The sequence below is a fragment of the Oncorhynchus masou genome, chromosome 30, assembly GCF_036934945.1.
Source record: "Oncorhynchus masou masou isolate Uvic2021 chromosome 30, UVic_Omas_1.1, whole genome shotgun sequence".
NCBI lineage: Eukaryota > Metazoa > Chordata > Actinopteri > Salmoniformes > Salmonidae > Oncorhynchus > Oncorhynchus masou.
The window spans coordinates 32224835-32239489 of NC_088241.1; the positions used below are offsets into that span (position 1 = coordinate 32224835).

Consider the following 14655-nt stretch of genomic DNA (forward strand, 5'->3'; position numbering starts at 1 on the left):
GAGGCCTACAAACCTGACTCAGATACACCAGCTCTGTTAGGAAGAATGGGCCAAAATTCACCCAATTTATTCTGGGAAGCTTGTGGAAGGCTACCCGAAACGTTTGACCCAAGTTGAACAATTTAAAGGCAATGCTACCAAATACTAATTGAGTGTATGTAAACTTCTGACCCACTGGGAATGTGATGAAAGAAATAAAGCTGAAATAAATAATTCTCTCTATCATTATTCTGACATTTCACATTCTTAAAGTAAAGTGGTGATTTTAACTGACCTAAGACAGGGAATTTTTACTAGGATTAAATGTCAGGAGTTGCGAAAAACTGAGTTTAAATGTATTTTGCTAGGGTGTATGTAAACTTCCAACTTCAACTGTATATTGACTATGTCCGTCTCAGCTCACTCACAAATGTCTTAAACGAAATTACGGATTGCATCTTATCCACTCATCGTACCCTTATGCCATAGTTTGTACTCAATTGTCAGTAGAAACCACATTTGTTTAAGCAAGTCAGCGATATCAGCTGTGTTTTTAAAAAGGCAGTAAAAGAGGCTGAATGAACTGTTTCTCTGCCAGACAAGGCTCCACTGATAGCAAGGTGTAGCGGCGGTTAGGATTCACTCCATGGTGCTGAAAAAAAAGCTCAGCTGTTATGACAGCTGTATGTAGGCCCTAACAGTTTGTGGGCATTGTCTCTCACTGTTATAGTGCAATTACATTCATGTATTGTTTAGTTTTGTGTTGTGACACTGCTGGCATGCATCTAAAAAACTATTTGGGGAGTTCGCCCCACCTGGATTTACATGCTAAAATTGGCACTGCTTTAAGCATATGTTTTTATTTCAGTCTCCTCCATTTCCACTAACTAAAGTTAATTGTAAGTATGTTTTTCTATTACTAGTGTAAAATTAACAGCTAAAGAGAAAGACTCATGTGAGGCCTAATTACAGGAGGACATTCTAGATGCAATTAAAGCCTTTAAGTCTGGGAAAACTCCAGGGCTTGGGTGGCATACCAGTTGAGATAAATACATTTTTCTATGTCATCGAAGGTGCGTTATTAACATATTTTAACCATTCCTCTAGAAATGGTAGACAATCAAATACTCAGCAAGAAGGTAATATTTCACTATTATTGAAACAGGACCCAGATTGTAATTATAAGAATTCAGTCCGTCTAAAAAACTGGAGACCTCTTGCACTTCTGCGTTGTGATGCCAAAATCCTAGCAAAATGAATAGCGCATAGAATTAAAAAGGTATTGTAGGATATTATTCATCTGAATCAGATAGTTTTTTTACATGGACGATACATTGGAGATAATATACTATATGGCAAATATTGGGAACAATAGAACACAATAAAAAAATCTGTGAAACAGGCCTGATATTCATAAATTACTTTGAAAAGATCTTTGCTTTTATTAAGTGTGACTGGAATGTACATATAAATGCCTGGACTATTTTAATTTAGGAGAATCTCATTTACAATGCACTCTAAAAAGAAAAGGTTCCTGGAGGCACCTTTAGGGGTTCCTCAGAATGAAACTATTGGGGAACTCCTATAAGTTCTTCAAAGAACTCTTGACAATACCCCTAAAGGTGCTTCCTTTTAAAAAGATGCCCCAAATAATCATGTCATGACTTCCCCTCTTGGTTGAGGATCATAGGCGCCAGATCAACCTCGGCACAGGGCTGACAGATAGCCAGACAACCCCCCCCCCCCCCCAGTCAGTAACCACACCCACGTGAGCACAGATATTGTGACAATAGTGTTTATAAAAGGACTCCTAACTAAATTTACATTAGACCTGCGTGACCAACAACATGAGCTGAAAGGTACGAAATGGTTGCGAACTTAAAACTTTCAACAGAGAAGAAGAGAATGACTAGACCAGACCAGACAGTGGTGACTACACGGCTGAGAAATGGTTTAAAACTAAAGACCAGCCAAAGTACAGCGTGAGCTGGATATGGCAAAATGGTTTGAAACTACAATACCAGAAAATTGTAAGACCCTTTGAAACATTCAGTCTGCAGCTGTTTATCCACTGTTAGCCTAGGAAACTCGACCGAAGACGAGAGACAAAAAATGGAGTGAAGGACAAGGACCGCTGAACACCTCTTGGTGCACCTCTGGAAGATCCGTCCTAACAGACACTTCGAGACCAACCAACTATAACTACAAAGGACATGGTGACCTCTGGTGGACAATCAGAGACTTATACAACCAGAGACTTTCTGTCGAATTACTCTCACATAGACTGATCGGGCGATTTCAACCAGAGCGAGAAGACTAGGACATACAAGCATAAACATGTACTTTGAATTTCTAAATCAGAATGAGCAGTTGTTAGGGAGCTAAATATCCACATTTACGATGAGCGTATTATTCAACTGTATATACGAAAGTTTAATTCCTTTGTCTCTCATCCTCCCTTTCTTTCGTTCTTCACCCCCTTCCATTGTGTAACCAGCCGTCATATCGGGTTAGTCCACTAGGGACTTTCCATTGCGTCATGTTAATACTCAGTGTATATCCTGTGTGTGTGTTTATGTATTTCTCTGTGATTATTTCATTAGTTAGTAAATAAATAATTAAGCCAATTTGTGTAAGCTGATTCATCATGGAGACTAGGGTTTGTGCAGATTTAACGGATTATGCAACATTCAGAATGAGACTGATGAGGTAAATTAGAATTAATGAATTGATGGATGATGGATAGCATATTGAGATATTCTGACATTTTGAAGTTAATTCGGGAAATACTAACTTGTTAAATAAACTTTACCCGTGGTGCCTCTTAAAGAGGCTGTGAATTTTTCAGCTTTTTGTTAAAAATTTGCGCAAAATTTCAACGTCCTGCTTCTCATGCCAGGAATATAGTATATGCATATGATTAGTATGTGTGGATAGAAAACACTCTGAAGTTTCTAAAACTGGTTAAATCATGTATGTGACTATAACAGAACGTTTGTAGCAGGCAAAACCCCAAGGAAAACTGTTCACAAAAAAACACAAAAGAAATATCCCTCTGCCAGTCTCTGTATTGTCTATGGCAAGAGAAAATAGATAGGGCCCAGTTTACAGTTCCTACAGCTTCCACACAATGTCGCCAGTCTTGGCAATTGGGTTGAAGTTAATCCTTGGTGAAATGAGAAAAAGGCACTTCCTCTTCATCGAGTACACCAGGGGAAGTTATGGAAGAGAGAATATGGACCATGATTTCAAGACTTGCTGCTATTGAATACAGATCGCCCCGTGATCAATTTGATAGATTATTAACGTTTACTAATACCTAAAGTTGGATTACAAAAGTAGTTTGAAGTGTTTTGTCAAAGTTTATAGGCAACTTTCTTAATTTAAAAAAATGACGTTGCGTTTTGGAAATGTGCTTTTTCCTGGATCAGACGGGCTTCATAAATGGACATTTTGGGTATACATGGACGGATTTAATCGAAAAAAAGACCCAATTGTGATGTTTATGGGACATATAGGAGTGCCAACAAAGAAGCTCGTCAAAGGTAATGAATGTTTTATATTTTATTTCTGCGTTTTGTGTAGCGCCGGCTACGCTAATTATTTTGTTTACGTCCCCTTCATGTATTTCGGGGGTTGCATGCTATCAGATAATAGCTTCTCATGCTTTCGCCGAAAAGCATTTTAAAAATCTTACATGTTGGCTAGATTCACGAGTGTAGCTTTAATTGAGTACCCTGCATGTGTGTTTTAATGAAAGTTTGAGTTTTATCGAGTACTATTACTTGTCACTCTGAAATTTCCCCTGATGTTGATCCCTGTACAGGGACAGCAGCCATACAACTGTTAAATGATTAATTGAATCACCTAATAATTGAGCGTGGTATGTAATTATTCGATGAACAGCCTTTAGGGCTTCTTTAAAATGAAACTGTAGAACCCGTGACAATATTGATTTAAATAATTAATTGTTTATTTAGTGACACCACAAATGTGAATTAATATTTACACAATTTACCAAACAAAGCCCATAAAAAAATACAGCATTTCTGTAAATAATACATTTAATTTGTATAATACTTAACTTTATTTTTTTAAATAATTATGTACAAAAAAACAACATACATTAAAAATAAATGCAGGTAAACTAACAATATTGTAGATTTGATGCTAAATACACATTGGATGTATTTGCTTAAGTGTGTGTGTCCAACAAACACTTGCCCAACAACCACTTAGTTAAGAAAGGAAGTTTGAGATCTTTATGACCGGCCCTTGTAACCCCAACTTCACTTTGAGCCCAGAACACAAGAGCATAAGTGTTTTTCTGACATTTTGGGTAAATTTGACAAAAAATACATCCCTAGCAGAGCCCCAAGTCCCATTGGAGACTTCCTCTAGGCTGTAGATATTCTCTCCATCAAAGGCCAGCGTGGTTTCAATCTCATGGTGAAATGTATTTCCGCCTATGTGCAGTAGAGGAGTGGGTAGCGGAGAAATCTGTGTCAGCAAAAGTAAGAAAAGATTAATACGCATACAATTAACAAAAAACCTAACAAATATTTAGCAGTAGTTTTATAAAAGCATGTACACTTATGTTTCTGAAGAAACAGATTATTTGTGCATAGGCATACCTTGTCACAGACATAAAGGCCACTCGGGTCCTCATTGAAGAGGTAGGGCAAGAGCAGGATCACTGCTGTGGTCTCAAGTCCTAAAGCAAAGATCGTATTACATTTGCACTTTTTTTAAATGTTAAAATGTTATTACAAAATACATCTTTTTTATGTGCTATGTATATGCTACATCAGAGAAACGGTAAGGAATAAGAGCAAATACCCCTATGCTCCTCTTCTGTATTATCCTTCAGGGACTGTCAAAATAGCATGATGATGTATCTTACCCCTGCCGCGCCTCTCTACCTCTGCTATTATTTTGCCACTAGCCTTGCAGAGTCCTTGAATTATCTTCTTGTCTATATCCATTCCATGCATATCCAGTCCTCTTCATTTTGTCCTGCGGGTCAGGTCAGAATGGTTTCTTTTGTATTCCTCCTTCATTCTTTCGACGTGCTTTGTCACACTGAAGGTGTCCTCTGCACTCTATATCAATGGCTAGTCAAGATGAGTACAATACCAGTACATTTTGTCAGAATAAGAAAAGTGAGACTTTGTTTAGAATTTATGATCCATATGTTGACATTTATATGACTGTTTTTTACTTGGTTAAAAAGTGGTGTAGTAGACAGGCCCCCAAGTAGCTATACATCACATGTGCCATTAGTCACCTATGACACAAACACACATATGCACAGATAAAGCTCTTGATTTTTAAGGACGCGCTAGCAGCCTGGGAACTACCAACGGATCTCGACTCGCTCATTGCCTTACCATCTGGAACAGTGGGCGGCTACGGGAACGTAGGAAGTAGAGGAGGTCCAATTCCACTCACCCGCCCAATAATTCCACCTAGCCTCCGAGGCATCCCAGAAGTCCCCACCGAGAGAACCCCGAGAGTCTCCAAAGTCTACCAATTCACCTCTACCTGAGCCAATGCAACTAGACAGAGCAAGGCTGTCTCCAACCGAACGTTTACACAGGCTTCACACAAAGAGTTTTGTGTCCTCCTGCCCACTAAAATCTAGGCTCACTGGTAGGGGCGAGTACTCTGGTGGGCCATATGGATAACTTTTGCTCTCCCCTTACCTACATACAGGAGCGGGGGGTGTCCTTAACAAATTTGCCTCCTCCTGCTCTTCCGAATCAATTACTGTCCTGTCCTTCAGGGCCCCGAGGAGATCCCTCCCCTAGGCGCTGCAGCGCTGTCAGGCCTTGGCCGCCAGGACCTGAGGTGTTGTGGGGGACCCTTCGACTGGGATCGAGGCCTCCTTCTGTACCACCCTAGGGCTTCTGTGGCTACCATGGCCACTGCCTGGGGGGTGGTCTCTACTCATTTCGCTACCAGCAGGTTGCAGGAGGACCACAGCGCATCCTTCAGACATGTGAGGGTGGGCAAGAGCTTGGTGAAGGCCTTCAGTGGAATAGGCCTTTGGCCCACCCCATACAGCACGAGCTGGGGCATTAAGTCCTCCCTGCTGGCAAACACATGGAGATCAGGGGGCCTGCTTCCTTCCACAGGTCCCTGGCGGCTCTGCACTCGCAGAGCAATTGCCTCACCGACTCATCTTGGTCGCATCCTGGTCAGGGGCACTCGGGTGTCCTCGGCATGCCCCATGAGGGCATAACGGCCCTGACCGGGAGGATCTCGTGGGCAACCATCCAGGGCAGGTTCTGGTGTCGGTTCAGCAGAGCAGGATGAGCCACGTTAAGCCAAACCGTTGTGGATTCGCCTGTAGCAAGCCCACGCACTGGACACACTGGTTCCCACTCCTGCACAAAAGAGAAGAGAGCCATGTTTAGTTAAAACCGTGATTGCCTCTTTTTCCAGTTTAAAATGTCTTAAACACTTGGCTCTCCTCTCTTTTGAGCAGGAAAGAGACTGGGGCTCACAGGTAGACCAGGATCAGCTTCAGGGCCCTGAGGTAAGATCCCGGCCAGAACCGTGCGAGGGCCTGGGTATTGTTGTTGACCAGGGAGGTAGCAAGAGTGAGATTTAGCAGCTGCCCAGGAACAGGCAAGCCTTTCCCTCCCTTGTACCTGGGTCTCTTGACCACCTCCCTCTTCAGCCTCTCCCACTTGCTTCCCCACAGGACATAAAACCGCATCCATTCCAAAGCTAAAGAGTTGTCCGTGGGGGGATAAAAACAGAACTGATAAAAGGTCAAATCACAGCTTTAATGATTAAAACCTTGCCCTCAAAAGTCAGCTGTTGAAGTCTCCAAAAACCCAGTCTCTGTCGAAAATGTCCCCAGAATCCCACTCCAGCTGCCACTTCCTCCTCCCTCCCGGTCAAACTTTACCCCCAGTGCACTTATGTCAGTCATTTTAACTGTCAGTGGTAGTCTGGTCAAGTCTGGGTCAGCCCATGGCTTGAAAAATTGGGCTTCTGTCTTGTCTTCAGTCTCGACCCAGAGGCTCGTCCGTACCAGTCAGTCCTGTCCAGGGTCCTGTCGATAGATAAAAGGTTGGTGCATAAAATGTTGACATCGTCCATGTAAAAAATACACTTGGTGGTCATCCCCCCCCTCTCCCTGGGATACCCACCCCACTGATCCATTGGCCCCTTCGCAAGACCTGTGCCAATGGTTTGATGCAGGCCACAAACAGAAGAGGAGATAACGGACAGCCCTAATGGACGCCGCAGTGTACTCCCACTGCTTTTGACAAATACCCATTTACAAGGATTTTGCTGGTGATATCCCCAAACAGCAGTCCCACCCAAGCTAAGAACCTGTCCGGGAAGCCCATTTTTTTGCAGTACCTTGAAGAGGTACTGGTGCGAGATCCGATCAAAATCTAAATTTAAGCTGTATGTGTCTGTCTCTTGCATAACAGATGGCATCTCTGATCAATCAGTACCAGGCTGTCCGTGATCTTCCTTCCGGGAATGGCACAGGTTTGGTCCGGCTGGATCACCTCCCCTTAAAACAGAAGACATTCTGAGTGTTAAAACCTTTAAACCTCAAAGTTTAAAAGGATAATCGGTCTCCAGTTTTTCAGGTCAGTCCTATAATTTTACTTGTGTAAAAGGGTTACAATACCCACTCTAAAACTGTCACGTAGTTTGTCAAATAGTTTAAAGTCAGTAAAAACGGTCTAAAGTTTGTTGGCTAAAACATCTCAAAGTGCTGTACAGAAACCCAGCCTAAAACCCCAAACAGCAAGCAATGCAGGTGTAGAAGCACGGTGGCTAGGAAAAACTCCCTAGAAAGGCCAAAACCTAGGAAGAAACCTAGAGAGGAAACAGGCTATGTGGGGTGGCCAGTCCTCTTCCGGCTGTGCCGGGTGGAGAATATAACAGAACATGGCCAAGATGTTCAAATGTTCATAAATGACCAGCATGGTCCAATAATAATAGGGCAGAACAGTTGAAACTGGAGCAGCAGCACAGCCAGGTGGACTGGGGACAGCAAGGAGTCATCATGTCAGGTAGTCATGTGGCATGGTCCTAGGACTCAGGTCCTCCGAGAGAGAGAAAGAAAGAGAGAAAGAGAGAATTAGAGAGAGCACACTTAAATTCACACAGGACACCGAATAGGACAGGAGAAGTACTCCAGATATAACAAACTGACCCTAGCCCCCTGACACATGAACTACTGCAGCATAAATACTGGAGGCTGAGACAGGACACTGTGGCCCCATCCGAGGACACCCCCGGACAGGGCCAAACAGGAAGGATATAACCCCACCCACTTTGCCAAAGCACAGCCCCCACACCACTAGAGGGATATCGTCAACCACCAACTTACCATCCTGAGACAAGGCCGAGTATGGCCCACAAAGATTTCCGCTACGACACAACCCAAAGGGGGGCGCCAACCCAGACAGGAAGATCACATCAGTGACTCAACCCACTCAAGTGACGCACCCCTCCTAGGGACGGTATGAAAGAGCCCCAGTAAGCCAGTGACTCAGCCCCTGTAATAGGGTTAGAGGCAGAGAATCCCAGTGGAAAGAGGGGAACCGGCCAGGCAGAGACAGCAAGGGTGGTTCGTTGCTCCAGAGCCTTTCCGTTCACCTTCCCACTCCTGGGCCAGACTACACTCAATCATATAACCCACTGAAGAGATGAGTCTTCAGTAAAGACTTAAAGGTTGAGACTGAGTTTGCGTCTCTTACATGGGTAGGCAGACCATTCCATAAAAATGGAGCTCTATAGGAGAAAGCACTGCCTCCAGCTGTTTGCTTCGAAATTCTAGGGACGTCTTGTGACCGTAGCGTACATGTAGGTATGTACGGAAGGACCAAATCAGAGAGATAGGTAGGAGCAAGCCCATGTATGTAATGCTTTGTAGGTTAGCAGTAAAACCTTGAAATCAGCCCTTGCCTTGACAGGAAGCCAGTGTAGGGAGGCTAGCACTGGAGTAATATGATCAAATGTTTTGGTTCTAGTCAGGATTCTAGCAGCCGTATTTAGCACTAACTGAAGTTTATTTAGTGCTTTATCCGGGTAGCCGGAAAGTAGAGCATTGCAGTAGTCTAACCTAGAAGTGACAAAAGCATGGATTAATTTTTCTGCATCATTTTTGGACAGAAAGTTTCTGATTTTTGCAATGTTACGTAGATGGAAAAAAGCTGTCTTTGAAATGGTCTTGATATGTTCTTCAAAAGAGAGATCAGGGTCCAGAGTAACGCCGAGGTCCTTCACAGTTTTATTTGAGACGACTGTACAACCATTAAGATTAATTGTCAGATTCAACAGAGATCTCTTTGTTTCTTGGGACCTAGAACAAGCATCTCTGTTTTGTCCGAGTTTAAAAGTAGAAAGTTTGCAGCCATCCACTTCCTTATGTCTGAAACACTTGCTTCGAGCGAGGGCAATTTTGGGGCTTCACCATGTTTCATTGAAATGTACAGCTGTGTGTCATCCGCATAGCAGTGAAAGTTAACATTATGTTTTCGAATGACATCCCCAAGAGCTAAAATATATAGTGAAAACAATAGTGGTCCTAAAACGGAACCTTGAGGAACACCGAAATGTACAGTTGATTTGTCAGAGGACAAACCATTCACAGAGACAAACTGATATCTTTCCGACAGATAAGATCTAAACCATTGTCCGTGTAGACCAATTTGGGTTTCCAATCTCTCCAAAAGAATGTGGTGATCGATGGTATCAAAAGCAGCACTAAGGTCTAGGAGCACGAGGACAGATGCAGAGCCTTGGTCTGATGCCATTAAAAGGTCATTTACCACCTTCACAAGTGCAGTCTCAGTGCTATGATAGGGTCTAAAACCAGACTGAAGCATTTCATATACATTGTTTGTCTTCAGGAAGACAGTGACTTGCTGCGCAACAGCCTTTTCACATTTTTTTGAGAGGAATAGAAGATTCGATATAGGCCGATAGTTTTTTATATTTTCTGGGTCAAGGTTTGGCTTTTTCAAGAGAGGCTTTATTACTGCCACTTTTAGTGAGTTTGATACACGTCCGGTGGATAGAGAGCCATTTATTATGTTAAACATAGGAGGGCCAAGCACAGGAAGCAGCTCTTTCAGTAGTTTAGTTGGAATAGGGTCCAGTATGCAGTTTGAAGGTTTAGAGGCCATGATTATTTTCATCATTGTGTCAAGAGATATAGTACTAAAACACTTGAGTGTCTCTCTTGATCCTAGGTCCTGGCAGAGTTGTGCAGACTCAGGACAACTGAGCTTTGAAGGAATACGCAGATTTAAAGAGGAGTCCGTAATTTGCTTTCTAATAATCATGATCTTTTCTTCAAAAAAGTTCCTGAATTTCGGATTGTTCTTATTTTCCTCAATTAAGTTAGAAAAATAGGATGATCGAGCAACAGTAAGGGCTCTTCGGTACTGCACGGTACTGTCTTTCCAAGCTAGTCGGAAGACTTCCAGTTTGGTCTGGCGCCATTTCCGTTCCAATTTTCTGGAAGCTTGCTTCAGAGCTCGGGTATTTTCTGTGTACCAGGGAGCTAGTTTCTTATGAGAAATGTTTTTAGGGGTGCAACTGCATCTAGGGTATTGCGCAAGGTTAAATTGAGTTCCTCAGTTAGGTGGTTAACTGATTTTTGTCCTCTGGCGTCCTTGGGTAGACAGAGGAAATCTGGAAGGACATCAAGGAATCTTTGTGTTGTCTGTGAATTTATAACTGGGAGCTCTCCCATTCCACTGTGCCCTTTTTCTCCTCACCCTGTTTCGGGGTCAGAGAGATCCTCAGCATTTCATTTTTTGTGTGGGAGAGGGGGGATTGGGGTGGGGAGGGTTTCATCCTCTCCTCCCACTTCTTCCACAACTGCACCTTCCGCACCCTCCACAGCCACCACCTTCACTACCACCGTCTCCACAACGGCCTCCTCCACCACCTCGACAACTGCCGTTCTTTCCAACTGGCGCTCAGAAGCCCGGTCTGCGACCGCCATCCGCGGACGAGGTGGGACCGCTCGCAACAGAAGTTAAACACAACCTTCCGTTCGTGCACTCCACGTAGCGGTGGCCCACCTCCCGGCACTTCATGCAGAACACCTTTTCACAGGCGTCTGCTAGGTGGCCATGTTCACCACACTTACGGCACAACTGGGGCTGGTCCTGGTAGTGAACATGGCCCCAGTTCTCTCTGAGGACTATGATGGATGGGATGGCTTTCAACCCACCATAGCCCCCAGGGTCCTCCCTCTGCTGGACAGTGACCCTCCAGGCCCCTGTCCAGATCCCATCGAGATCCTTCACCTGGACCAGGGGCCCCTTCACATTGCAGTAACTGCCCATCCATACTTCAACGTCCTCCGGCTGTCCAGTTTCGTTGTACATACGGATAATAACAGTTTTAATGCTATTATCCGTCAGCTTGGTGACCTCAAACATTGCTGTCAAGGACCCCTGGGTGTTCAGAATGTTTCTGGAGTTTCCCCAGAACTCCCTCAGGAAGCTGGCACAAGCAAAACTGACATTGAAGCCTTTCCCATAGGGGAGAGCTAAGATGCAGTTTACCTGCATGGAATGGAAACTGAAACTATGGAGGAATTTTCTGGAGAAATCCAATTAGGATAACTCCATTAATTTCCCTCCCTTCTCCTTTAATAGGAGGCACACGGCATGGTGTGGCTTGTAAGTAAGCATTTCACTGTAAGGTCTACACCTGTTGTATTCGGCGCATGTGACAAATAAAATTTTATATGATTTGAAATACCCAGCCTAAAATCCAGAAGAGCAACCAATGCAGATGTAGAAGCAAAGTGGCTAGGAAAAACTCCCTAGAACAGCAGGAACCTAGATTAAAAAAAAAAATTAAACCTACAGATGTAGGATTTTAATTTGAACACCCTGTTGCAGGGGAACTTTCTTGCAATGCAGGAAATTTAAAGTGGCACTCCAGTCTTTCCTCTTTTGTTCTCTATTGCTCCACTATTGTTCTTCAAGCAAAGGGGAGGCTGATGACATCACTTTTTTTTACATTTAGGCTTTCCTATCTGACCAACTCATTGAATGCCCTACTCCTTGAAGTTTGCAGTTGTCTAAAAACAATATTTTGCTCAAAACATATACATTTTTTGACCCTTTAGTGTGTGTCCTTTACTGTATTTATACTTGGGATATTGCTTTTCAACAGTAAAAGTTCAAAAATAGCTGGAGGACTTCTTTAAAACCTCTTAAGGATGACGCAGAATATAGTTCCACTGCAGGAACATCAATCAGCGGAAATTTCAGAGCGCCACCTATAGTTTTCAACAAAACTCAAACTTTCATTAAAACACACATACAATGTACTGAATTAAAGCTGCGCTCGTTGTGAATCTAGCCAAGTCAGATTTGTAAAATGCTTTTTTGGCGAAAGCATGATAAGCTATTATCTGATAGCATGCACCCCCCAAAATACCAGGACGTCACCTAAACAACAGATTTTGCGGTAGCCGGCGCTACACAAAACGTAGAAATAAAAATATAAAACATTCATTACCTTTCACGAACTTCTCTGTTGGCACTCCTATATGTCCCATAAACATCACAATTGGGTCTTTCATGAAGGCTGGTCTGATCCAGGAAAATTCCCATTTACAAGACGCAACGTCACTTTTTAAAATTACAAAAGTTGCCTATAAACTTTTACAAATCACTTCAAACTACTTTTCTAAACCAACTTTAGGTATTAATAAACGTCAATAATCTATCAAATTGATCACGGGGCGATTTGTATTCGATAGCAGCAAGTCTTGAAATCATCCTCCATGTTTACACTTTCATAACATCCTGCAGTGCGGCTCAAGACAGGACTTGCCTATACGTCATCCAACCAAGGATAAAGGATGAATAAAATGCCAGTACAGGCGCCATCGTGTGGAAGCTGTAGGCATTGTAATGGGATCCTCGTTTTTTTTCTGTCGCCTTAAACAATGCATTGACTGGTGGATGAATATTTTTTTTGTGTTTTTGGTGAACAGTTTTCCCTGGGATTTTTACTCCTAAACACGTTCTGTTATAGCCACAGACACGATTTAACCAGTTTTAGAGACTTCAGAGTGTTTTCTATACACACATACTTATCATATGCATATACTATATTCCTGGCATGAGTAGCAGGACGTTGAAATGTTGCGCGATTTTTTACAAAAAGCTGTGAAAATTCGCATCATCCTTAGGCGGTTAAAACTGGTAGTGTATTTGAGGTTAAAGGCTTCGGACATTTGTAATTTCCACTTTATTTGAGACTTGATTTTTCCTTATGAAACATGTATCTCCCCCTACAAAAATGCCCATTAACTATAATCCATATAATAATTCACATTTACTGTTGCTGCAGGATTATTTACCTGTTGTAAACAAACTGGCTAAAATTAAGATCGTATATCTTTAACCTGGGCCGGCAGGGTAGCCTAGTGGTTAGAGCGTTGGACTAGTAATCAAAAGGTTGCAAGTTCAAATCCCCAAGCTGACAAGGTACAAATCTATCATTCTGCCCCTGAACAGGCAGTTAACCCACTGTTCCTAGGCCATCATTGAAAATACAAATGTGTTCTTAACTGACTTGCCTGTTAAAACTTAAACTGAATCTGAACTGTGCTTAACTTGGGCAGGAGCTCACCGTAACTGAGTACGGACACCCTACTACCTTAGTTCCTGCACCTCCTACATACTATTAACTAAATATTAACCTATTAGCTAAATATAAACCCATTAGCTAAAAATAACAACCTACAGGGTTTAACTCTGAGTACCGCCACCTATTTTAGTCCAAGTCAAGCACTAACTGTGAAGTGGTACATAAATGCTTGATTATGATCACCTTGCTCTGCTTTTTGACCTCTCAGATGGTAGCAGTCAGATGTAATAACATTGTGTCAATTGTGTTGGGGAGATATTATTAGATCAGAGATGGATTGTGAGTGACAAATCCCAGTGGTGGGAACACCTGAGAGATTACCCTGGTCTTAGGTTTCTGCTTTTAAACTATGAAAAACTATACACAAATCTCTGAAACTGGAAACACTTATCTCCCTCACTAGCTTTAAGCACCAGCTGTCAGAGCAGCACACAGATTACTGCACCTGTACATAGCCCACCTATAATTTAGCCCAAACAACTACCCCTTTCCCTACTGTATTTATTTTATTTATTCATTTTGCTCCTTTGCATCCCATTATTTTTATTTCTACTTTGCACATTCTTCCACTGCAAATCTGCCATTCCAGTGTTTTACTTGCTATATTGTATTTACTTTGCCACCATGGCCTTTTTTTGTTGCCTTTACCTCCCTTATCTCACCTCATTTGCTCACACCGTATATAGACTTGTTTCTACTGTATTATTGACTGTATGTTTGTTTTACTCCATGTGTAACTCTGTGTCGTTTAATGTGTCGAAATGCTTTGCTTTATCTTGGCCAGGTCACAATTGTAAATGAGAACTTGTTCTCAACTTGCCTACTTGGTTAAATAAAGGTGAAATAAATAAAAAATAGACCAACACTTGGGTAAAGTCAAAGGCTAAGACTAGTAGAGAATGTACCTCCTCCTTGTCACTGTCAGCATACTCTGATACATCACTGTCCCCTGGCGAACAGAAGTAGAACGTTTGCATTTTCAGTCAACACAGTACGTCGCCGGTG

At 42.5% G+C, this 14655-nt stretch overlaps 1 protein-coding gene across 7 annotated transcripts; it reads right to left on the reverse strand.

Moving 5' to 3' along the window:
- Positions 1-3930: 3930 nt before the first annotated feature.
- On the reverse strand, positions 3931-12805 carry LOC135522533 (zinc finger CCHC domain-containing protein 3-like). 7 transcript variants are annotated; one of them, XR_010452699.1, is made up of 4 exons: positions 12511-12805; positions 7458-8060; positions 4614-6368; positions 3931-4479 (listed from the first exon to the last, which is right to left on the reverse strand). XR_010452699.1 is itself a non-coding variant. In XM_064948885.1 (4 exons), the coding sequence occupies exons 1-3, from the start codon at positions 12572-12574 to the stop codon at positions 6180-6182; spliced, it is 315 nt and encodes a 104-aa protein (XP_064804957.1). In that variant the 5' UTR covers positions 12575-12805; the 3' UTR covers positions 3931-4479; positions 4614-6179. The 7 variants fall into 7 exon arrangements, 2 of the variants coding, with proteins under 2 accessions (XP_064804957.1, XP_064804956.1); XR_010452698.1 differs by having other exon boundaries at positions 7360-8060; XR_010452697.1 differs by having other exon boundaries at positions 6489-8060.
- Between the last annotated feature and the right edge of the window lie 1850 nt (positions 12806-14655).

Coding starts and splice junctions, on each gene's coding strand:
- LOC135522533 (XM_064948884.1), bottom strand. CDS start 11,549: ATGCAGGTAAACTGCATCTTAGCTCTCCCCTATGGGAAAGGCTTCAAT.